Source organism: Sciurus vulgaris, assembly GCF_902686455.1.
Source record: "Sciurus vulgaris genome assembly, chromosome: X".
In the NCBI taxonomy this organism is placed as follows: domain Eukaryota; kingdom Metazoa; phylum Chordata; class Mammalia; order Rodentia; family Sciuridae; genus Sciurus; species Sciurus vulgaris.
In genome coordinates, this window is record NC_136471.1 from 82,328,517 (window position 1) to 82,354,758 (window position 26,242).

At 36.5% G+C, this 26,242-nt stretch overlaps 1 protein-coding gene across 2 annotated transcripts in view; it reads right to left on the minus strand.

The window, feature by feature from the left end:
- The window catches only part of AR (androgen receptor), a 169,973-nt gene that overhangs the window by 31,167 nt on the left and 112,564 nt on the right, over positions 1–26,242 (minus strand). For both annotated transcript variants that reach the window (XM_079125053.1, XM_079125054.1), the window contains exon 3: positions 5,727–5,843. In XM_079125053.1, the coding sequence (XP_078981179.1) occupies positions 5,727–5,843 (117 nt within the window). The remainder of the gene's footprint in view (positions 1–5,726; positions 5,844–26,242) is intronic.

Here is a 26,242-nt window from a genome sequence, read left to right on the forward strand (position 1 = left end):
TTCAGATAGCCAAAATGTTTAGGAATCACTTTGTGTGATGTTGAAACATTGTATTTCTTAGAAAAAATTTATCTAACACACTTCTTGGGTCAGGACTATGTACCTCCAGCCATTACATGACTTGGGCAATAACTACACTTTGTTTAGGTTACTTTTACATTCTATTCTTTGTGTATGACATCCATACTACTGACCCAACATGGTGTACATTAGAAGATTTAGTAGCCACTGATGCATATTTTTGAGATATGCTGAGGACAGTCTGCTCTTGATCATTAATAAATTCTTGACTGTTTCTCCTGGTAAATGACATCTGCAAAACAGATGAACTAAGCTAGGCATTCTGTCTGCCTACAGGACAGAGTCCTTATCTATATGTTTTCTGAAATATAAAATATATTCTAGAGAAGAGTGTTTTGGTAGGATATTAACAGATGCTTCATGAAAATAGGGGGTCTCTGGTTGAATTAATTTTGAGAATCCTAAGTTTCAAAGCTCCTCAGGTAACATTCTTGTAGTAAACATCAGGACCTGCTATATGCTAATATACATTGTAACTGTTTCCAAGGACCATAGTATGTAGGTTTCCTTTATTTATTTGATCAGTGAAATAGTTTTTCATAAGTTGTGCTACGGAAATTTTTCTTAGAACCCACACTAAGAACCACAGGCCTAGACAAAGGCAATTGTTTTTTGGTATACAGTTCAGCCCCTTATTCAAGCCAGCTGCCTTGGTTTAGGCCAGTTATTTCTCATGCTTATGGTAAGTCTTTGCAGGTATCATCCCAAGCAGAAACAACTAGAACCAGGTATCAATCCCATGTGTTTAACAAAATTTGATGCTACATAACCTCTGTCTCCCTTTCTAAATATTAAGCCCACACTAGAATAGTATTCATGTTGCTATCAATTCCCTTAAAAATCAAACATGCAAAAAAGCAATATGACATATGGCCATACCTGTCTTATGGTCATAATCTTCAACTGCCTGAAGTCAAACTTCTAAGCATAATAATCAAGTTCATTTTCAATGTGATTACAAGAGGCCTTCCCCATTTCCCTGTCTCTTGCCAAATTAAACTACTTGCTATTCCTCAGTTCCTCAATGTATTTTATCATGTCTCTGTGCCTTTATTAAAGCTCTGCTCTTATTCCTTAATGTCCTTTCCCTTCTCTCTCACTAAACTTCTTCCCAATAATTTCCTATTTATCCTTTACAGCCTACGTGTATTGATTATCATTGTCTCCCCTTATGTAACTTTTTAAAGCAAGGATCATGTTTTATTCCGTTTTGGTTCCTTCAAATGCCTAGCACAGTATCTGGTACATAATTGGTTCTCAATAAATACTTGTTAAATTGATGCATAGGTAAATTAGTGGATGGAAAGATGAAAGCACTAGTTTTTTGTCTGGTTGGAAGAATGGATGGATAGATGGATGAATAAATGATGTGAAGAACCATGCCATGAATGGTATTTCAGCATTGGAATCACTCTCTTGCATCCAGGAAACATGATCTGGAAGTAGCAATTCTGGGTTTCTCTTGCACATGGAGAATGATGAGACAGCTTGCATCAGGACTGTCTTCAACACTGGAAACCAAGGATATTCATACCGTCCATGATGACATCAGACCATTGCCAAGGGATCCCTGAGCCATCCTCCCAAATAGGAAATTCATAAAGATTATTAAAACCTGAAGATGTGTTTTCATTCTCAGATGAAGAATTCAGTTTCCTAGTGGAAAGAGACTTATCAACCTTTGAATGACATGCTGCACACCTCAGAATCTCACATGCTCTGGGGATCCATATTCCCTCTCTTCTGAGGATGGCTGCCACCTGAAATTTGTGAAAGGCCTACAACCTTCCATGGTCCAGGAGAAGGCATAAACAGAGGTCAATGCTATTTACTAAAAGCTGACAACTCAGGAATTGCAAATGCGAAAAGAAATAATGTTTTGGAAAGGAAGAGGGGTGAAAGTGGGAAGGAGGGAAGGGTCGTAAGAGAAAACAACAGGAAGGGCAATTAATGTTTTCTCATTCCATCTTGGAAACTGGGAGTGTATCCTTGGGAAGTGCAGAGAAAAGTGAGAGATGGCTGAGTATTTATTCTAAATATGGACTGTGAAAAGCCACAGCTAATTCACTGGAGGGAAGGTCCGTATCTGGATAGTTATATTTGTAAGTGTTTTCTTAAGTGAAAAGTAGGCAAGGGATTTAAATGAAGAAATTAATAATATGTGGTTTTCAAAAGCAGCAAGGAATGAATCAGATACAAAAAAAAAAAAAAAAAAAAAAAAAAAAAAAAAAGCTGTGGTGGATGGGCATTGAGAGCCTGCAGGTATTCTTTAAGGGAATCATCCTAAGAAGCCAACCACCCAGAGTATCCTATCAGAAACACCAAGAACTAACTGCTAAGAGACAAAGCAAGTGTGTAGGCCTAGAAGCAAAAAGGACAAGGCTTATCTGAGTTAAAAAGCTCCCATCACCAGTAAATGGAACACTATAGAGAAAGCCGGATTAGAGGTCTTGAGACCTTGAGTCCAAGCAGACATCAGCTGCAGTGCCAGGTTCTCTAAGATACAGAGACAGCCCTTCTGCCCTCCACTCCCTCAATAATCTATCCATCCAGTCTACATTTAGACACATGATGTATCTGATGTAGTTGTGAACAGGGATAGGTCAAATTACTATGCAAGTCAATCCACTCATACTTCTGGGAACAGACATACTTCTGGTGATAGACAATTCAAGAAATAGCTGACTGGTAAGTTTAAAATCCTTCCTGTGTGAATTTAGACAGAAAATCCAAAAAATACTAGCACCAGAAATACCCTTGGTGAAGCCCACTATTCCAATGTTACGATGAGCCTCAGAGGAAAGAAGGAACTCATTTGCCCAAGGCCACATTCCTAGTTGCCATTTTGGAAAATACATCATTTTGATTTGACTGAAATTACATGAATTCTTTTTCAAAGTGATCAAAATATCTATGCTAAACCCAAATCTTATGAAAATGGAAGTCTGCTGCTATTCACAAGGGTCAGTCTGTATTGATGCTTTGCTTTTCTCCATTATTTCTCTACAGGTGTGGTGAACACTGAATTTACAGGTTAACAATAAACTTGGGAGGGTGTTAAGGGAGGAAGGCAGGGAATATGTTCAGCAAAATTCCAAACTTTGTTTTTTAAAACAGTGGTTTAAGAAAGTAAACAGTCGGACTTCTACTGACAGTATTGGAACATAGCATATGATTTTCTTAATTACTAAAATAAGCTTCCAAACAGGATCATGATGGTACTTTTTCAATTTTAGGTGATCAAGTTTTAGTTGATTTATGGTGATTCTCTCCCTGTAGAACTCTTATATATTAGAGGGCATGCCAAATCACTCAGGGTAAAAGTCACTTGGAAGTGCTATGAACAGCTTTCCCACCTAAATTATTAGTAACTTAACTGTCATAATAACCCCTACATTTGTCTGGCACTTTGTCATTTATTGATAAGGTTCACATTCATGTCATCTGATTATCACTGTTACTGTGAGGATGACATCTCTAGATTATGGATAAGGACATTTAGGCTTAGAGGGGACACACCATAAATAATGACCTAGGCTTTTAACCTAGGTTTGTCTGACTCTAAATGAAAGGCCATTTACACATCAAATATCCTTGTGTCATGTGGGCATTTAATGAAGTTTGCAGCCTTAAGTTCTAATGCCTAGCATTATGCCTTACACACAACTCTCAGTAAATATCATGGGAATGGAACTGAAATGGAATCCTGCCACAACACTTCTCAGTTTGTCTTCATTGTGTTGACCACACCCATTCAAATTTGAGCACTCTACCCAATAAACCAGTCTGAAAACTTACTGTACCACCACTCACCAATAAAAAAATGTAGCAACTTATGTCTGACTGCTATATACTGTAGTGAAATTATCTGTTATGCACACGCTCCTTTTCAAAAGGGGTTCACTGAAATCATGTCACAAGACTCTTACATGATAGAAGATATTGGCTAAGACATATTGCTAATGTCTTAAGATTTGAATCTGCATGTAATAAGGACTTCTGACCTGCATCAAAATAGGCTTGCAATTTCTATTAGTAGACGGCAAGCCAAGGGTCTCTCTATCTGAAAGTACCTATCTCTTAGATGTAATTCTCATAAAGCCACATAATTGAGGGTTGAGTGTATCAGAAATTTGCCTTGGACTTGCAACATTCATATGGAAAAAAAAAAAACATTCTTTTTCTGATCCCTTGGTCACATTTCCTGACTTTCCTTTTGCACTCAGCACCCTAGTCCTGTGTCTTCCTCCCCACTGCAGATCACAATTTCAGGATTTCATTGGAGAACACTGAGCAAGCAAAAACAAGGCTGATTTAATATTTGAGTTCCATCTGATTTGGCTGACTAGAAGGCCATTCACAGGGCATCTGCCTGTCATGGCTGGGGGTACTAGATATTACTTCAGAAGCTTCTGTTGCAACTGTCTTAGATGGAGCCTGGGTCAATTTTTTTGAGATACTTTTCTCACCTTAAATAATACTACTGGCTGTGGGGAGGGAAGAATATAGTTATCTACATGGCGGTGCACACATGGCCCTGCTCCAGAGGTAGAAAACAAGTTGGTGTTTAAAAATGTGCACATTGGCAGACAAGGCATTGAGCACCTCACAGAAAGCCAGAGAAGGACAATTGCTCTAAATTAGACTTGTGAGGGGAGGAGAGAGGGCTGGAATCCAGACACTGGGTTTTCCAAGCTGATAATGAATAATCAGGTATGAGGCTGTACTTTTGGTCACTCAGAAATAAACTTGCCTTTCTTTGAGCTCCATTTCTAAATCAAAGTAGACTAATGAGCTTGCTTTTATTAAGAAAGATGCATCTTTTGGGGAACAGCAGGCAGCAGGGAGAACCCTGGCATTGGGCAGATACAAACATGAAGAGATGAAGAATTTGGAGAGGGAAAATATAAGAGTCAGTTAACAGGTGTCAAATCATTCTGGAATGGTGACAGTGTCCATGGTGGACATAGGCTCAGGGGAGGGCAGAGAGCTTATGCTAGAGGGTCACCTCAAAAGAGCTGCATCTTCATTCTCTCAAGCTATTGTACTACTGAAAATTGTTTCTGGAAATGATCAATAGATTTATAAAAAAAAGGAAATGATTAAAAGGGTATGATATGAAATTGGCTCTGTTTGGCAGACTAGTCACAGGCTCCAAAGGGAAGCAGCTTCTCATTCCAAGTGGCTGGCTCTATAACATAGGCAGGAGCGGTTAACTGAGGGATATTCCTGAGTGTTCAAGGCCAGTACGTGCCTGGGTCATCCTGTACCTGTGATTGTTCTGGATTCCTTAGTTCCCTCATCCTCACTACCATTTAACAGCATCAGGTTAGTACCATTATGTCCCCTGGGAACCTTGCCTAGTCAAGTCCATCCTCACTCATCCACTGTTGGTCCTTGATCTCTGCTTCACACCTTCTTCTTCTATGCTGAATTCCAGAGTAGGGAGTGGAGTGGTTAAAGGCAAGGAAAGCACCAGCTGGCTGATGGCCACATTGGATATGAAAAGGTCAGCCTGCATCTAGAGCATGGCTGGTCCCCTTGGAAGCATCTAATAAGAAAATCTGATTTAGAAAGAGAACTAGAGAGTGAAGGAGGGAGAGGGTGGGAGAAGGAAAAGAGAAAGAGGACAAAAAGAATCATACCTCCCAGAGTCATCCCTGCTTCATAACATTTCCGGAGACGACAAGATGGGCAATTTTTCCTTCGAAATTTATCAATGGTGCAATCATTTCTGCTGGCACACAGGTACTTCTGTTTTCCTGGGAAAACAAATACAAGAATAGCATATATGTTACAAAAACACACTGAGTATTTCCTAGGTAAAAATTACATGGAGATATACACTACGTAACAAGAGAAGTGGACAATGTTCCCAAACAATTTGATCACACAGTATGTAACTACTAAAATAGGCAGGTTGAATTTGGTGCTATACTGTTTGGTTTTCATAGGTGTATTTTGTGGGTTAAATAATTCAGGACATGTTGATTCCTCCATTTTTAGGACTACTCAATGGTTTTTAAAATGAGATGCTCAATTTTGCTAAAAGCCAGGAATGCCCATAAGAAAATGATCAATTGTGGTAATCATCATTCCTTTATCATGGTTTAAACTTTCCTCCTACTGACACCTGTAAGCATTCAAGTAATCATAGTTGCATTAACAAGACATTTATTTTTTCTAATGCCAGTACAGGTAAAACTTCCATAAAATAAAACTCCATGGGATTCCTGTTTTTAAATTGCTTGTGTTCATACTCCCAATCTTGCATGTTATAAAAATATAACAGATAAAGTCCACTCTGTATGTGGACTTTATCCACACTAAAAAACAAGCAAAAAAAAAAAACAAAAAAAAAACAAAAACAAAAAGCAAGCAAAAGGAAGTCCTCTGAAGCCAATAGAAGAACAGAACTGAGATACTTATTGTCTATATTATCTGGAGGAAAGAGAGAGAGAGAGAGAGAGAGAGAGAGAGGGAAAGAGAGAGAGAGAGAGAGACTTAGAGATACGTGGGATAATAGCTACTCAAAGATATAGAAGTCCATTAAAAAAACATCTAATTTGCTCAATACTTAGTTCCTTAGATTCCAGTACAAGCCTGGAACATAGTAGGCATTTGATAAATGTGAATGGACTGAATATACCTGTGCATCTTTCTTTCCATATATTCAATAGTTATCAGCAGAGATAGACAAAAATACATTGGCTACTCTGAAACCTGCAGGACTTTCAGGCCCAGAGTGCTAAGCCTGTGCATCCCTTCACACCATCCTTTCTTTAAGATCCTGTTAATTTTTCCTCACATTTTCTTCTGTGCTTTGGTTTACTGAATAGAAGCTTCTTTTGGTAAAGAAGTAGTATTTGCAGTGGGGAAAAGAAAGAAAACTAAAGAGTGATTGCTAATTGATAGCAGGAAAGGAAAACATAACCAAACGTAAATTTAGGTACAGCTCAGCTTTCTTCTCCCTTCACTAAGCCTAAAATGTGCAGATAAGGTGCTGAAATACATCTATTATGATAGGTTATTTTATGTAGGAGATTCAGTAGTAACCAGGTCAGCAAAGCAGTGCTTTTCAGGGCTATTTGTAAGAACCTGGAATTAGCTTTAATAATAAAGAATTCTGTTTTCTTTCTCCTTTTGAAAAAGTTTATTTCCTTGTTTCTTTATTTTCCCTTTTCCTTTCCTTCCTCTCTCTGTCACAAAGACATCTTTTAACTACTCTGAAACATACAAAATTCTTCAAGTTCCCATGCCACAGGGCTTAAAGGTACTGTTAACTATCACACCAATAAAACCCTTTCATTCCAAGGATGAGTTTTCATGAAGTGACTTGCCTGAAGGAGCACATGAATCAGAAGTCCCTGAGAGAAGAAAATTATGCTTCATTGGGCACATACCATGAACTAGGTCTATGTCAGGGATTTTTATTATGCTATACATAAATCATCTAAGCAGCACTTCGAGGTAGGTATTATAACCTTCTTTTAACAGGTGAGGAAACCAAGGCTTCTAAGTGAGTACCCTTTCCACCCACTTCTGTTATTTGTTATTATTTATTTTTTCTGCTTTTCTTCACTTCTTAACCTCATTTTCTTAAGGACATGTCTTTTTTATATTCCAAAAGCAATATTTAATCACTCTCCAAACAATACTGCAAGAAAATTATCGTATATATCTGTGTACATTTCTTAAGTATAAATTCTTATAAGGTGAATGCCGAGTCAAATTTCAAAGTTTAAGTTAAGTAAATTGTCTGATATTCTCTTTTAATGTTTGTAATTAGTGCATTATAGGTATACATGATAGTGGGCTGAAATGGATCAGGGAGAGGGAGGACAGGAGGGAAAGGGGAAGTACTGGAGAATGAAATGAAGCAAATTGTGTTATATGTATGTATGAATATATCAAAAAAGATAGTACTCTAACTGCTGTACCAAGGGATTTTATTTGTATAAGCAGAGTACATAATTACTAATAACATTTTTCTCCTGCTGAAACTGAGGACTACAATATGTTCACAGAAAGGATGGTGCTATGAGTGCCATTCAATCTTTGGGTGTCAGCTCCTAGAAAGCAGGTCCTGTATCCAATTCTAGTAATTTCAGTTCCAGTGCTGTGGGTGTGCTAGAAGTGGGACACTCCCACAGTACTAGTGCTGCTATGTTCCTTCAGAGTAGCTCATCACACTGATTACTGAAATAAGTTCAAGTTAGGAGAACATGACTTCTTGAGAACTCTCATCTTCCAAAAGAAAATACTCATTCCTGGACTGCAGGTTGCAAGGAGCTTGAAATAATGCTCCAAGAGGAGTTTTAGATTCCACATCTGAAAGAAGATCACCCAACCCTATGAGTGAAGGAGGTTCCAGTGGGGAAAAAATGAAAATAGGTTTGTTCAATTAGAAACTTAAGTCATTTCTTTACCTGTGGATCATACTTTTTCCAAGGATGTCTCTTGGCTTAAAACAAGGTGACCTAAAATATAGACTTTCTTTATGACTTACCCAGGAATAAGCGTAATGCCCAGTACAAGCAGTCATTGCATATTAATTTCACATTTCCAGAGCATTGATTATATGCCAGGCATGGTATTCAGTGCTGAGGTTACAGAAGAAAATCTCTGGACAAAAATATTCAACCCAAATAAGAAAAATGGGCTGGTACTCACAAGATTTGGATCTTTGATCATCCTTATCATTAATTCACCAAATGACCTTGGACATGTACTTTTCCCTCTCAAGTCCACAATCATAATATGAAATGGGTTGGACTAGGAAATCATTCAGATATGTTCTAGGTCAGGAGTCTTGAAGAATGGCTGAATTTCATCTATAATATATTTGTAATCTTTAAACTGAAAGGCTTGAGTAGTACAGGTATGTAAGAAATTATCCAAAATAATGATTTCTTGTCCCTTTACTCTGTCCTTTTAGGACAATGATTGACTGTACTGCACAGTTTATCTTACATATACAGTAATTTGTTCTCTCCCCATGTTTTCCACAGCACTTCAAAAAATCAAGGTGCTATGGAGGGGCACTGACATTGCCAGCCATATGCACAATAGGCATAAACAACATGCTTATGCACAAATGTGTATTCATGCATATGCAAATGCACAGATGTGTGAATGTGTATATACACCTATATGAACTGTGTTTCTGAAATACATGCAAATGTATGCATATTTGTCTGATCATGTAAGAGTATATAGCACATCAAAACATACATATCCACACATGGCACATGTTCCTTTTAAAGCATAATGATGAATTTAATTTTTGCAATAACACTTCATAGTGACAAAAGTCATTGAGGATTGCAAAGGTGGTTATGAATTGAATCTCTATTCTGGAAGTTCTGAAAAGTACACCATGACTCATCTGCCCTGTTTGGATAGGAGAAAGACAGGGGATGAAGCTGACAACTACTCAAGGTTCCTTACAACTCACTTCTCCTATTGAATAATCACTTCACCAAGGATGGCAGAGCAAATGTAAAATCCCTGAGTTTGTATTACTTCCTATTATTTATACTATTTTTCTATGTATTTGGTTGAAACTTTCAGGGTTCTTAATAATAACAATTCTTCCCATTTGATTTGTTTGAAAAAGCTTAGTATTAATCTGGTGCAAAATAAGTATTATAAGGGTATTATATATCCCATTCTATGATAAAGAAGATTCATTAAAATGAGATTGAGTAGAACTTCCAATATTATATTGACTTGAAGTGGTGAGAGTGAGCATCCTTGTCTTGCTACTGATCTTAATGATGTTAACCAAAGGCTTGTCATGTATGACCTTTAGTTTGGGATGAGGATCATTCCTCCCATACCTAATTTGTTGAGTTTTATGATGAAAAAATGTTGAATCATGTCACATGATGTTTCTGCCTCTACTGAGATCATCATTCTGTTGATATGATGTGTTGTGTTTACTGATTTGCATATGTTGGACCATCCTTGCATCCCAGGAATAAATTCCACTTGGTCATGGTTAATGACCCTTTTTATATGCTATTGAATTTGGTTGGCTAGCATTTTGTTAAGAATTTTTTCATTTATGGTCATCAGGGATATTCTCCAGCCTGACATTGTATCCTTGGTTTGATACAAATCACAATCCACAAAGTTTATCCATCCAAAAGATTAGACAATATTGTACGCAGTATTGGGCACATCGCATCCACACCTTCACACCAGACTTGAATCCCTGTTATGGTTTATGTTTGAGGCATCCCGCTCATGTGTTAGACAATGAAAGAAAGTTCAGACTTGATATGATGGTGTTATGAAACACGCAACCTAATCAGTACATTAATGCCTTGATAGGGCTTACCTCGGTAGTAACTGAAGTTAGGTAGAGTGTGGCTGGAGGAGGTGGATCATTGGGGAATTGCCTTTAGGGCATGTATTTTGTCCTTGTTGAGCAGAATTCTCTCTGCTCTGCTTCCTGGTACCATGTTATAAGCTGCTTTCCTCCTCCACCCCCTTCTGCTATGATGTTATGCCTCACCTCAGGCCCTGAGGAATAGAGTCATCCATCTATTAACTGAGATGTCTAAAACCATGAGCCCCCAGATAAACTTTTTCTCCTTAAAATTGTTCATGTCTTTTGTTCACGGCAGTGAAAAAGTCGATCAAAACATCCCCTTCTGGTCAGTAGTCTTGAACACTCCATCATCTGTGTTTGTGGCAGGGCATGGCAGGGAGTGTGGTCCATCTTGTACAAACCTCTACTGCTCCATGACAACATCAGTAAATGGAGGAAGACATGCTACAGGTGGTGGCCAGAGCAGGAGCTCACACAGAGGAAAAGGAGGTGTCAAGTGGATGACTCAGGAGCAGACAGATGACAAGCCTCCCTTTCTTCAAATACAATAGAAAAAGTCACCTTTGAAGAAAGTTGGGGGAAGGTAACTCTTCGGTTACACTCAGAATTTGAATGTCACACCAGATGTAAGAGGTTCCTATAAGAGCTGACACCTTCAATACTTTGGCCTTGTGAGATCAGATTGTTATCAAAATGGTGATGGCACACAGCTTTGACTCTCTGAGTCAGCTGAATGGATAACGAACAATCTTTCCAGAAAAATGTTGGACAGGAGAAACAAAAACAAAAACATCTCCATCTGTAGCATCCTTACACGATGCCTGCCCCAACTTTCTTGAATTACATCTCAACCCATTATAACTGTAGACACTAAGACTCTTCTTTCTAGGAATCTCATTATCTGTGTCCTTGTAGCTCTGACTTATTGGGTCTAATTAGAAACAAAGAATCTCTGAGTATAAAGGATCTTACAATCTTTCTAATAAAATGCCCTAATGTGATGCTTAACTCCTCCATTATGAAATGGACACAAAGTATTGCAATTTACCAAACCACAAGAAGTTGGTGGTAGAGCCAGTACACAAACTTGGAAATGACATCCAATGGAGAAGTGTGGATGATCACAGTCTGAACACAATGTGTTCTGAGTGTGGCAGGCATCTTTGTTCTTTGTCAAGAAGTTAATGACCCTGTGGATGCCTTCTCTATATTCAGGTGACAAAGAAGTATGCTGGTGGGATCTGGGCCTGCCCCAAGGTGGTTCTAAAAGGTACTATGTTTCCATTATGTTATCCAGGTAACTGAATAATTAACACAAAGAACACAAACACCTATCCAGCTCACAATATACAAATATTAAACTCAGTTCTTGGACATTGTTGACTTTCAGCAACACAATTATATATAAAACCTATAATCAAGGTCTCACAAAAAGTAATTGTGAAATGACTGGCGAAATATCGAAGCAGGTAAGGTCATATACTATAGAGATGCAAACAGACCATTTAAACAGACCATTCATTTAAATGCTTTGTAACTGTCTTATTAGAACAACTCAAACCCTTAAATACTGTAAATGCTCACATACTGGGTTGATGTGAAAAATTCTGCTTGTCATCTGGCCCTGAAATTCTTGACTTCCTGATGTTCTTCCTCTTTATTCATGGTTTTAGTCTCTCATCATAAACCGTAAGTATAATTCAAAGTTTCAGCAGAAACTGAAGTCATGAAACATCCTTTAGTTTGTCTCTGTAGGCTCCCAATCTGTTGTTTTATGTCATCTCCATGGCGTGCCCATGCAGTACGATTTGAGGTCAATGTCTTATCAGGCTTTTTTAAAATTTGCACATTCTAAAAATGTACCATTTGGATTAGAAGAAGAAAGTAGGTGAGTTACTCACTGGAAGTGTCAACATCATGCATCAAACCATCATTCTCATTATTAACCTACAAAGAACACTGAAGAATGTAGAAGTTCTCACAATTTACAGTGCTAATAAAGGATATTTATGGAAAAAATTAAAGAAAAACTTTACAGAGGGATACAAGAAAGGACCTGAATGAAATGGAAAAATGTACCATGATCTTAGATGAGAAAATGCAATATTGCATAGATTTAAGTTTTCCCACAATGTAATCTACAAATAAAAAAAAATAGACAAAATACTGACAAAATAATTCCAAAGTTCATCTGGAGGTGTTAACTGTGTGATAATGCTAACATAATTGGTGAAAGAAGAGTAATAAGAATTGCCCAGACTGGGGTTTTAGCTCAGTGGTAGAGCACTTGTCTAGCATGTGTGAGACACTGGGTTCAATACTCAGCACCACATAAAAATAAATGAATAAACTAAAGGTCTATAAATAACTAAAAAATATTTTAAAAAAGAATTGTCCCACAAGTTATCTAAAATAGTATTAAGCCATAGCCATTATAATAGTTTGCTACTGGTTCCTGTGAAAGTAAATTGGTAGAAGAATCCTGAAAAGCTAAAACCAGATGTAGTGCATGTAATACATCATTCCAATTTAGTGAAGAAAGAATGGGTTAATTCACTAAATGGTTTCAGAATAACTGGTTAATTATTTGGAAAAACAATAAAGTTAAATTACTAGTTAAAATAAAATTTCAGATGGATTAATGAGGCCAATGCATAAAAAAGAAAATCACTGAAGTATTGTTAGAAAATACGGGTGAAAATTATAAATTTTGAAGGTTAAAAGGGACTTCATAAACATAAAAATAAATACAAGTGAGCATTTTGATGATTTTCACCAAAAATTTTTTAAATTTCTTATGCTAAACAAATATAATAAGATTTAAAGATAAAACACAAATAAGAAAAATTATTAGCATTAATTATGCAAAATCAATGGTCAATATCTTTGATATGTAAAAGTAATCAGCACAGTAGAAAAATAGGCAATAGGAATGAATAGGCAATTAAAACAAGAAATTCAAATGACCAGTAAACATATGAAAATTGATCAACTTTCCTAGAAATCATAAAAATACAAATTAAATATCATTTTTACAAGTCAGATTGATAAAGTTATATAGCAAAGTGTTTGTTAGGAGGTATTGTTGGTGGGATTATACAGTTTTTAGAGAGTAATTTTTTAATAAATTTCAAAAATTAAAAAATTGTCATAAGCTTTTACTAGAAATTCTACTTCAAGGCATGTTTTATAAGAAAATAATGAGATAAGCACAAAAGAAGCTAATTTTAGCATTACTTAAATAAGCAAAATTGGAGACATTTGAATACCAACATTAGGGGAATGATTAAATTATTCCATATTTATGCAAGGGAACCCAGTTCAATTATTAAAGATGATCTCAATGTATTTCTTTTTTAAATTGGAAATATGGTCAAAATATAATGGTTTGTTAAAACAACAAAAATGAAGTTATGAAAGAGTATATTTGGTTGGTTCCATTTTAATACCTAAGGATTAGAGCTCACATAGTCATGTTTTAAAAAATAATTGAGAAATAATTGTATCTTTGGAGCATGATGTGATGTTTTGATATATGAACACATTGTGGAAAGTTTAATGAAACTAATTAACATATCCTTCACTTCACCTAATTATATTTTTGTGATGAAAACATGTAAAATATATACTTTGAGCAATCTGAAAACATACAAGGCATTATTAAGAATTATGGTCACCAGGATATTCAATAGATCACAAAATTTATTTTTTTAATTGAAATTTTGTATACTTCAACCAATATCATCCTTTATCCCCATTAACTACCTGTCACCACCTGGTAACCTCCATTCTCTGCTTCTCATTTGATCTCTTTTCAGCATATTTGCAATAGTTATGAACTGGACAAAACTAAATTTAAAGAAAATGTATATATACACAATGGAATACTATACAGTCTTTTTAATGGTTCTTTATAGTTATACATGACAATAGAATTTATTTTGACATAATTATGAAAGCATGGAATATAACTTATTCTAATTCAGGCCCCAGTATTTCTTCTTTCACAGTCCCTGTTCCCTTCCTTCTACTCTACTTCTTCCTGTTATCTACTTAGAGTTATTTTTTAAATTAGAGACTTGAGGATGTATATGATGGTGAGATTCACTGTGATATATTCATATATGTACAAAGTCATGTTCTGTCAGATTCATTCCAATGTCTTTCTCTAACACATCCCTGCTCCCTTACCTTTATTCCCCTTTGTCTACTCCACTGATCTTTCTTTTATACTGTTTTATTCCCCCACCTAATTTTGGATTAGCATCCACATATCAGAGAAAATATTCACCTTTGGTTTTGGGTTATTGGCTTATTTCACTTATCATGATAATCCCAGATCCATCCATTTATGGGCAAATGTCATAAAGTCATTCATCTTTATGGCAGAGTAATAATCCATTGTGTGTGTTTGTGTGTATATATATATATATATATATATATATATATACACCAATTCATATATTGAAGTGCACCCAGGTTGACTCTATAGCTTAGCTATGGTGAATTGTGCTGCTATAAACATTTATGTGGCTTCAACACTGTAGTACGCTATACAGTCCTTTTTTGGGGGATTACTGGGGATTGAACTTAGGGGCACTGAACCATTGAGCCACATCCTCAACCCTATTTTGTGATTTATTTAGAGACAGGACCTCACTGAGTTGCTTAGCCCCTTGCTTTATTTGAGACTGGTTTTGAACTTGTGATCCACTTGCCTCAGTCTCCCAAGCCACTGGGATTACACTGTGCCTGGTTTATACAATCTTTTTAAAAAAGAAAAATTTGAGTTGGTTTTGGTGGTGCATACCTGTATTCTAAGTGGCTTGGAAGGCTGAGGCAGAAGGATCACAAGTTCAAAACCAGCCTCAGCAACTTAGCAAGGTTCTGAGCAAATTAGTGAGATCTAGTACCAAAAGTTAAAGAAAAGGGGAGGGGATGTGAAATGTAGGTTGGTAGTCAAGTGACCCTGGGATCAATCCGAACCCAAACTAAGTAACTAAATAAAAGAAAGAAAAGAAAGAAAATTTTGTCATTTATGGCATTATGGATGAACCTGGAGGACAATATGCTATGTGAAACAGGTCAAGAACAGAAAGACAAATAGTGCATGATCTCATTCATATAAGGAATCTTAAAAAAATGAAACTAATCAAGGTTTTTTTTTCTTTGCAGTGACCTTTATTTATAAACAAAATTACATAGAAGTTCCATATATGCAACAGATAAAATTGAACCTAATATGTCTGAAGCAGGTGTAGTAAACTTAAAACTCCTTCTGCCAATCCACTCCTTTCTTCCTCTTCTTTGCAGGCATAGCCTTGTGGTTGTCTTTAGAGAAAGGCTGTAGTTCCTCCCAGTACTTTCTGGAGCAGTTTAGAGTCCTATTGTTCTAGTCCAATCTTCATGCCCCTTATTTTACATATTGAGGAACATAGATTCAGAGTGGAAGTGACCCACTTAATGTCACTCCACATGCCATTGACAAAACTGGGACAAAAAACAGGTGTCCTCATTCCTAGTCCAGCAGTCTGCTACTAAACTCACATGATACAATAGATTGGAAAATAGCATATAAAGCATGAAAGATCACTTAGATATTATGTATTAGTATTTAAATAATAATCTTGGATGTCAGGCAAGGATGTCCAAAGAGATCATCTGGTTCAATATTGTCATTTAATAGATGGAGAAACTGAGATTCACAAATCAGAATGAACTGAAGATTTCATAATCAATAACAGTGATGGAACTAAAACTCTGGTCTCTTGACCACTGTGTTCTCTGAAAATTTACTTTATTATTTTGAAATCATCTTTATATTCTTTATGTCACTAAATCTTTCTTCAGAGTAAAGAGGATACAGATCATTATCCTTAATTCAGGAAACATAAGCTACAGAGTGCTTACTGATACCAGAGAATATAGCACCGTTTCAATCCAGGCTGCCATATTTTTTCTGCTTAACCATTATAACTGAGCAATAATTGACACTGTAACTACTACAACTGACAAATCCTTTATTTGTCTCTCTCTTACTTACATGCCCTTTATGTTCTAAATCTAGTGCTTTTCATGTCTAAGGAGAGGAATGCAGAGAGGGAAAGTACTGTTTTTACTGGCATTCTCCAAAGTGTCTACAAAAGTGTTATCTTATTTAATTGTTGCCAAAAATCTTCCAGGTAGTTACTATTCCTATATTAAAGATGAGAAAAAACAGAGTCAGAGATATTGAGTGTCTTAGCAGCTAGTTAGTAGCTGAAACAGGATTGCAAGTCAGGTCTGTACAATCTGTGTGCACTGTTGATGTCAACGTGATATGTACTCTGAAATGGACTCTGACCCTATGCTTCAAAAACAGAGGCAGTCCATAACAATAAAAAAGAGTGCAAAGCAGAAAGGTTGAAGATCTGAGGACTAGACTGGTTGCCTCAATGACTAATTATGTGGAAATATATATTATATATGTATATCTATGTATCTTTTCTATAAACATACATATGAGAGGAGGTGGGGAGGGAGGGAAAGAGAGATTTTTCATTTTAACCTCTTTAGAACTCAAATTTCCTGATCTACAACAAGAAAGGGGTATAAGACACACTAAGAGAACAGTACTGGCACAAAGAAGGTTGGTTCAAGAGCCTACCTTTTATATTAGAATTTTTCCGGGAATCTCACAGTATACCTGAGTGTGATTCCAAGAGGACTAAAGCCAATCTGCATTCCTATCTTGCTTTTCCAATCTGAACTCTCTTGACTCTAAGGGTTTTTCCTGAAAAACAAAAGCACTACCCGACAGGAAGAAATAATTAAGTGTTCCTGTCCTGAGTGATCTCTACTGAAAGGAATCAGCCCAAGATTTGTTTAGGGTTATGTGTATTATGGATATAACATTATTTGGGGTTGAGGCAGTCTAGAACTTTTGGCCTAATCACTCAAGAGTGCACTTCATTGAAAAGTTCTCACAAACATTGTTGAGTCTTAGTTACTTTTTTCTCCCAGGTTGTTGCTTTTGGGCCCCTGAAACAGGCAAGAGAGCTCTAGGCACCCAGTCTATGTCCTGGCAAAAGGTAGGTCTCTTGTGAGATGGCAAGATCCCTGTGATCCCAAGAATGTGACTGTTTGCACTCTCCCATCCACCTAGGAACACAGGTGGCAGTTAACCCAATACCATGAATGGGCCCTCAGCTGATACCCTACAGAGAGGCTCCTTGGGAGTGGTCATGAACCCTATGACCACCCTTCTTTCTTTTCACCTTAACAGCTAGCTTTAGTGATAAGAGACAGCTTTTGCAAAAAGGGTCAGGATCAAACCCAGACTCCCTGGAGTTTAGTACCTTCCACAATGTGGCCCAATCTCCATACAATAGAAATGTAAAGTGCACTAGATGGGCAATCAAAAGCACTGGTGTCAAATCTCAGCTCCACTGTTTTATATTCAATTGGATGTCTGGGCAATAAAAAAACCATAAAACATTAAAAAATGTATGTGAAAGTAATCCAGAAATGTGAATATATTAGACATATTATAAGGGTTATAAGTAAAGTTTTTGTCTTTTATGCATTCTACTTTTTTTTTTTTTTTTTTTTTTTTTTTTTTTTTTTTGGTACCAGGGACTGAACCCAGGGGCGCTTAACCACTGAACTATATCTTCAACCCTTTTTTATATTTATTTAGAGAGAGGGTCTTGCTGAGTTCCTTAGGGCCTTGCTAAGTTGCTGAGGCTGGGTTTGAACTCTCAATTCTCCTGCCTCCTGAGTTGCTGGGATAACAGTTGCATGCCAGTGTACCTACCTCTATTTCTGTCAGCAGCCCTCTTCTAACCATGCTGCTCTCTTCATTGGTCTCTGTCTTGGTCAAAGACATTCTGTTCTGTGTCCTCTGTTCTCACAGCACACACACAACCACTCCTCTGCTAAAGTTAACGCTGTAGTTTCTAGCTCCAGATCACCTTGGCTACCTACTGTGGTTCACACAGACCTCATTCTTCAAGAGGACAGGAAGTAGAAGGAAGAGACTGAGAAGTTAGATGGTAGCTAGACCACAAATAGTCTTGATTGTCATACTTTGTAGTTCAAACCTGAACATTCTGAAGTATTTGAATCCATCAGTGAGCTTAATCTTAGAAGAGATTCAATAATCATTTTTTGATAGCTAAGGAATAATCTTTGAGTATACGCACTTACTATGCTCCAGGTACTTTTCTAGCCATTGGAGGAAACAAAAGGGAACAGTACAGTCAAAGGACTTGTCCTGAAGTTAGGGGATCCCTTGGAGGAAGTAGACAAACAATAAATGAGTGATAAATAATACATTAGATCTTTGTAGATGTTGACACATATAATGAAATAAATGAAAGAGGGTAGTATAATTGATACGGGGGGACTAATTTGTAAGAAGTGTTTGAAGGAAAGGCTCTGGGGATGTGGCAGCTGTATCAAGACCTGTGTGACAGGAGGAGGTCAGACATGCAGAGAGGAAGGGGAGGAATATGCCCAGCAGAAGGAACTGCAAATGCAAAGGCTGAAAGTCATGAATTAAGTTGATATGTTCTTAGAATAGCAAGATGACCAGTGTGGCCAGCATGCAACGAAGAAGAGGAGGTGACAAGAAAAAGTTGATCAGATGGCAGAACCAGGTTGTTCAGGGCAGTAATTCTTAATCTTGGCTGTGAATAAGAATCACTACGGGGAATATTTACAAAATGTTCATGCCTGGTCTTACTCTCAGTGGTTCTGATTTAATTGATTGAGGGCTAAACTATGAACAATTTGAGTTTTTAGAAACTCCCCCAGTGCTTCTAATGGTTATATAGGTAAAAAACTGCTGGGGTTTGTTTTTGCACATGAGTCAACTTCTCATGGAGGTTTTCAGCTTACACTAGGTTCATAACAGGATAAATATTTGATGCTGAAAGCACATCTGCCAGTTCACACACACAATCCCTTTCTTTTTTTTTTTTTTTCTCCTTTGGAGACCAGAGGGGTTCAGGCCACTAGGTAAGGAGTATGTGGAAAAACAAACAGATAATGTTCTTCAGTTCAGATTTGGATATACCACTGGGAGAAGCAGAGGACCCAATGCCACTAAGGAAGACACTATGAGGATTAGTCTAGCTCACTTCTCTCAAGATCACCTGATATTACTCCAGACCCAATTCTTATGTTCTCATACTGCTTTCCCTTAGGTTCTAGACAGTGTTGTGCTGGAATTGGCTTGGAGTGACTTGAAACACAGATGTTGAACACATATTCCCAAATTCATGTTTAGCATTATCACAGTCATAGTGTGAAATGGGTCATGATAGAAATAACTATATTGTGGAAATCAGCAATCACCATAAACTAGTTCCCAGCCCCCTCAGAAAGTTAGTATATGACCACACCACTGGTTCCATCCTTGTGGTAGTTTTACTCCCTTCTATCTGAGTCTGACCCCTTTGTTATTTTCTCCCTACACTTTCATCCAAGTGCACTTCTGGGATTTGGTAATGTGATTGGAATCACAGCCTGTGTAGACTCAATTGCATTTTAGAAACATATTGCCATCTTCACCTGCTTTACCCAATAGATCCTGAACAGTAGGGTTCAAATCACATTTCTTTCAACTGAATTCTCATTTAAATGCACTACATAGTGGGGAATGATCATTTAAAGAAGCTCTGGATTGAACAATTACTCAGGGTCATGATAATAAACCTTTCACAGAATGAAAAGTAACTGTCATATATCCATTTTGCCAAAGCCAAATTTTGCATGATAATCTTACAATCTTTCTTAAGGATAACTGGCATAGGCTTTCACAACAAAATAAAATGTATATTTTGACCCAGTACACATTTTCACAGCTGTGACATAACATATGAGAACACAAACTGTAATATTTATTATAAAAGATGACTGGATGTAGCCTAAATGCCAATTAATAGAGGGATAGTTAAATAAATCATGATGTAGCCATACAATTCAGTCATTAAAAAATGAGGTAGCTCTATATGAAATACCAATATGCAATAATCTCTACAGATCTACTGTAATTTTTAAAAACAAAGAAACAAAACAAAATAGAACATGAGGTATATAAGGAAAATTGATTTATTTTGTGTGTTTGTATATGTATGTACTATGTCTATAAGCATACACAGAAACCAAAAATTAACGTTTTGTGTGAAAGAGAATTTCAGACCTGTGAAATCAGGGCATTATTTTTCACTCTTTAACCTTTCCTACTTTTAAAATTTTCTACTATTTACATGCACTTCCTCCTCTAAATATAAGTTTAAACAATGCCAATTGTTATACAATGTCCCTGCTACCATGGGGTAATCCTTTCCCCTCTATGGGCTTCCCATCTACAAATCAAAAAGGTTAGTATTCTATAATACTGTGCAGAGGAAACCAAGAACGGCTCTACCCAGCACACTCTAGTTTACAATTTATAGTCACTACACTGTGTAATTAGGGAAGCAGCTCTTCTAACATGGTCAGAAATGTTATCTCCATTAATGCCAAAAGTATCAATTTTTTGGTTAAATAAATCATAGTTCCTGTCTTTTAGGAGCTTGTAATATAGTTTACCATAAATGTGCATGAAGCTGCAGTAATTCGAAAGATTAGATGAGAGTTCTGGAATGAGGCAAGAAGTCCTGGGTCATGCCTTACCTCCACTGTCTCATTATGAGGCCTTGGCAACATCACTGCTTTCCTTTGAAGCACAATTTCTTCATATAAAATGATGGGGTGGGTGTGATTAGATGAATTCAATAATCTCTCAATAAATTAATAGCCCAGAGATTAAGACATCAGCCTACATGATAAATTATAACAGTTATCCTTGATATTTGTTAGTTGTTAAGGCAATACCATGTGGTGACAGGTACATGATTGAGAAATATTAAATATTAAATATTAAAATAATATTACATGAAGCATCTGACAAAATGTAGGTACCTGATAAAGCAAAATTATTAGAATGCTGAGCATGGTCCTGAAATCATGTGAAACTCAGGAAGAGTTGATCAAGGCTGAAGTACTTGCTGAATCTTTACTGTGTAGTTCTCAAAGACTATACTTAATTTTGTTTACTTACCAAGTGTTCCATAATAAAGACCTTTAATCAAATTATTCAGATTTTCATCCTATATAGTTCTAAAGTATAAGCCACCTGAGATCAAATTTGAAAACTAATACACACCTACATTGTGTTCTGCTTTTGGGTACTCTTCTGATTGAATTTCCTAAAAAATCAAAAGCTGCTTATCAAGGTGATCATAGTGTATTCCTTACAAATCACTTATATGCTACTGGACAAGAATAAGGAGGGGGAGGTAGAGAGACATAGAAAGAAGGGGGAAAGAGGAGTAGGGAAGAGGAAGAAGAAGGATAGAGAAAAGAATGGGGAAATGGAGGCAAAGGCAGAAAGGGAGAAGGGAAATATTTAGAAAGAAAAGCCCAAGTCTGGGTCCTACTAAAGAAATGTTGAGCTGTGTGACCGCTTCAAGAAAAGCTCAAGAAGCTACTGCCTCCATCATAAGTGCTGCCTTACTGGGCTCAGAATCGTCTGTCATATCACTGCCCTCTCTATTGAGGGTGGAAACAGTGCTATTTGGGGCAAGGAAAGCGAGATAAGGGCTTCCTTCCCAGTCACTTCATAGTAACCTTCTTCAAGTCTCTTCCAAGGACTGTTTTGAGCAACTCCCCCTTAGGAAGTTATACCATGACAGACTCAAAGCATTAAGAAGGCAAAAATCATTTCTGATTCTAAGAAAGGCCCACAAGGGTGCTCAATGACTAAGATGCAATACTCAGAGGAATCAGTGGAAACTACAGAAAAGAGAGGAACAAGTATAGTATAGTCAAAAAAAAATGGGACTTGGTAGATTGACAGATATTTATTCAAATCCTTTCTCTGCCTCTTACTAGCTGTGACTTGGTACAAGTTACTTGATTTCTCTAGATCTCAGTTTAGCCTACTGTAAAAGAAGATAATAACACATAGATCTGTTTCAATATTTAAATGAAATAGTTTATGCAAAGCAATTAATACAATGTCTGGCACACACAAGTATATACTATATTTTTAGTAAAAAACATATATAGAGTATAGTGGATGACTGAGTTTATATAGATAGGACCTAGTAGAAGATGTAAAAAATTGGCCAAAGGAGGGTAGCAGTTGTTATAAAATGTAATCAGAAGACAAAATAACAGGATGAAATATCTGTACAGAAAGAGAAATGCTAACAGCTAACAGATGTTAAACTCCTGAGATTAAAGATGAGTTAGAGATTGCATTTCACAGAAGGATTAATCTTGATAAAACATAAAATTTTGCTAAGCAAACAAATTGTTGGTGAGGCATTCCAGGCAGAAAGGATGATGTATTTGAAAATGCATGGGGGTTGGAAAGAGTTAAGATTGATAGTTGAAACAGGATGTGAAATTGATGATTTGCTAATCATCAAAACTCCAAATTATTCAATCAGCCTTGATCAAATACAGTCTTTCCTTTCAATTTAAAACAAAGATTTTTTTTACAACTACATTAAGACAGCAAAACAGGTTTGACTATTCCTTTCCTTAGTTCTTTGGCCTGCTGTTTGGCGATTACTCCCATTAGACCAGTTATAGGAACTGGCCCATAAGTGTGACTAGAAAAATGCCATCTGGAAGCTTATGGGGCACTGTTGGTACTTAAAGAAGTCCTAGGCTTTTCCTTCCAATCATCAGAGTCTAAGGAGTCAGGAAGACTGCATCTATGAGGAAAGTTCTACCTAGATCATTCACTTGTTTATGAAGATAATGCATTTTCCGGCCACATAACTGAGTTCCCTAAAATAATTCATAGGAGCAATTACTTCCAGTTTTCCATAGCACATAAGAGTAACTACTGACAATGACAATCTATAATAGTATTTCAAAAAAAGTAGATGAGTATGAATATCCCCAACTCATATAAATGATTATTTGAAGAGTTGGAAGTTCTTATAAACCTGATTTGATTATGATTCATTGTATACATGTATTAAGTTATCATACTATACCCCATAAATATGTACAAATATTACATCTCAATAAAAATGAATTTATAAATTTATTGGTAACCCCACAAAATGTTGATATCAACTGAATTATGAACAAAAATAATAGTTGCTGACCAAAGTGATTAAAATGACATAAAGGTCTCCTATGGCCAGCAGAATAAAATTCTTATATAATGTAAAGTAAATAATTATTCATTTCCATTTGTCATTCACAAGATCAGTAAAATTCGAAGGCACTTGGTGCTTGACTTTCCTTGATGAGAAAACAAGAAGACAACAAACAAAATCCTCCAAAGCCACATCAGGGCTAACTTGAGTAACAACAGCTGACAAAGAGTTCTGATATCATCTTTTTTTCCCCACTGTTCCAAGAGTCCCTAGGTATCCCTGGGTCTATTTATTCTGGAGCACATTTCAGCACCAAGGGCACCAGAGATTTTCCTGGAAAACAGAAGAGTCATCCTTGGCTCTCAAATAACAATAATAACAAATATTAACAATCTAGAGCAACAAGATGTGTGAAGTTCCAGTTTAAAAGAGGTTGAATTTCAATTATCAGGAATGGAAAATTGTGTTGAAATAATGACAGTAATACCAGTGTTATTCCAGCTTAACCACTTTCATGTGGATTGTGTTCCTTCTCTGTTCCCTAAACATTCACACATAGAAAGCAGTTCATATACACTCAGCCCTTTCCCAAATAATAAACATTTATATCACATTCGTTTGTAGGTAGTTTTACAACTTAGATAGTGTTCCTACAAATTATCTTCCTTGAACATCACACTAATCTGTGAGCTATTCAGTGCAGTTATAATTATCATTTTACCTATAATGAAACTAAGGTTCAGGATGGTTAGCAGAATTGCCCATACTCATACAGTCAAATAAAAGATGAAGTCATTACCACAACCAAGTATCTCACTCTTAATTCTATTCGTTTTTTCATAATGTCTCAAATATCAACAAAAATGTTAAATTGCAGTCACTCTGCTATGCTCTGGAAGGCATGTCAAGCAATTTACCTATTCCATTAAGAGATATGTAAAATTATTAGATCTTAGATGTTCTGGAGATCAGTTATTTGGGAAAGTTCATTTAGGTGGAACATTTGGTTTACATGACAGTACTGGATAAATAAAATACTGGAAATGGGGCCCAGCATTCATTATGTCATACAGTGAAAAATTACTAAACACCTACTAAGTGCCAGAATCTGTTAGACACTCCTTTCCATGTCCATAAAACAAAGAAGATATCAAGAAAAATTCAGGTAGAATTAAGAAAATCATTTACATTTGCATGCACGCATGCATGTATGCATTCAATTAAGTGCACATTAATTATCTACTCAGCACCAGGCAATGTTATAGGTACTTCAGATATATAGGTGGAAAAAGAATCAACAATCTCTATCTTGAAGAATATCCATTTTAATGTATGTGTGTGGGGTTTACAGAATGGGAGGAAGCACAAAATAAACAATCCAATAAATCAAGAAATTAAAAGGTGTGTTGGAAAGTAACAAGTACTATATACAAAAATCATGGCAAAGGGGATGCAGAGTGCTGGAGAAGAGCAAATCTGAATTAAATGGTGAGGGTAGACTTCACTGAGATGACATTTGGGCAAATACTTGAAGGAAGTGGGGGAAATGAACCATACAGATATCTCAGGTAAGAACAGTTCAGGCAGAGGAAACAGCTGATGAGAAGGTCCTGATGTGGCAGTGTGCCTACCACATCCAAGCATTGGCAAAGTGGCCAGTGCACCTACAGCAAGAGGAAAAATGGTAGAAGATGATGAGGTTTGAGAGGTAATAACAGTGCAGATCATTTGTGACCTTATAGGTCACTGATTTCTAGATCAAAAACTTTTACTTCTGAGTGAGATGGGGAAACCATCTGTCTCCAAATTTTCCCCTTAGTCTATTAGTCCTATAAACAGTAGGTATTCTAGTTTATAAAATTTGAGGAGTGATCAACCAAAAATTCTTAGATTGCAGTGATGTCAGTGAAAATGGTAGAAAGAGGAACTCCATAAATTTTCTCTTGCATTTAAAAAACTGGCAAAAAAAGTCAGAATCAACATTTTCAGAACTCTAAAAATTAGTTAAAGATATTCAGTCATCTGGCACCATTTATGAAAAAGAAAAATTGCAAAATATTTGATAAGCACATCATGTTTTGTCACATTTTAACTTTCATATTTCCCATCCCTGCTCCCCAGTTCTATGGTAGCCATGAAAAACAATACCCTGTAGTGACAGTGAAGACTAGAAGCTTGGAATAACCTGGATGAGACAAAATTGGGTTGGGATTTTTAAAAGACCCTTTCTCAGAAAATTTTCCTTATTTTAGCTGTTTAGCAATTCCCTGGAAGATTCTACTCTGAAGGATGTGTTTGTTTAACTTGACTCAGAGCTTGCCCAGTGTGAACAGCTTTTTCCTGGGGGATTTTGTAGAAAATAATCAGAGTCAAATGTTGAACATAGAGTCTGGATGAGTTGATGGATAATAACTGGGGTAAATAATAAACTAATGAAAAATCTTAAAAGGAAAAACCAGGAATGAAGTATCCATAGAGGACTTTGAAAAGCTCTGCCATATTCTCAGGAATCTAGAGTTAGTTTTTTAAAGTCACTAAACAAGCAAACAGAAAAGATAACATCAAAAAGAACAAACCAGGAGGTTTGGCAGCTGCACATTATACCTTATCAGAAAATGCATTAAATGTAAATGAAATAAACACTGCCATTAAGAAATTTCCCAAATGGATG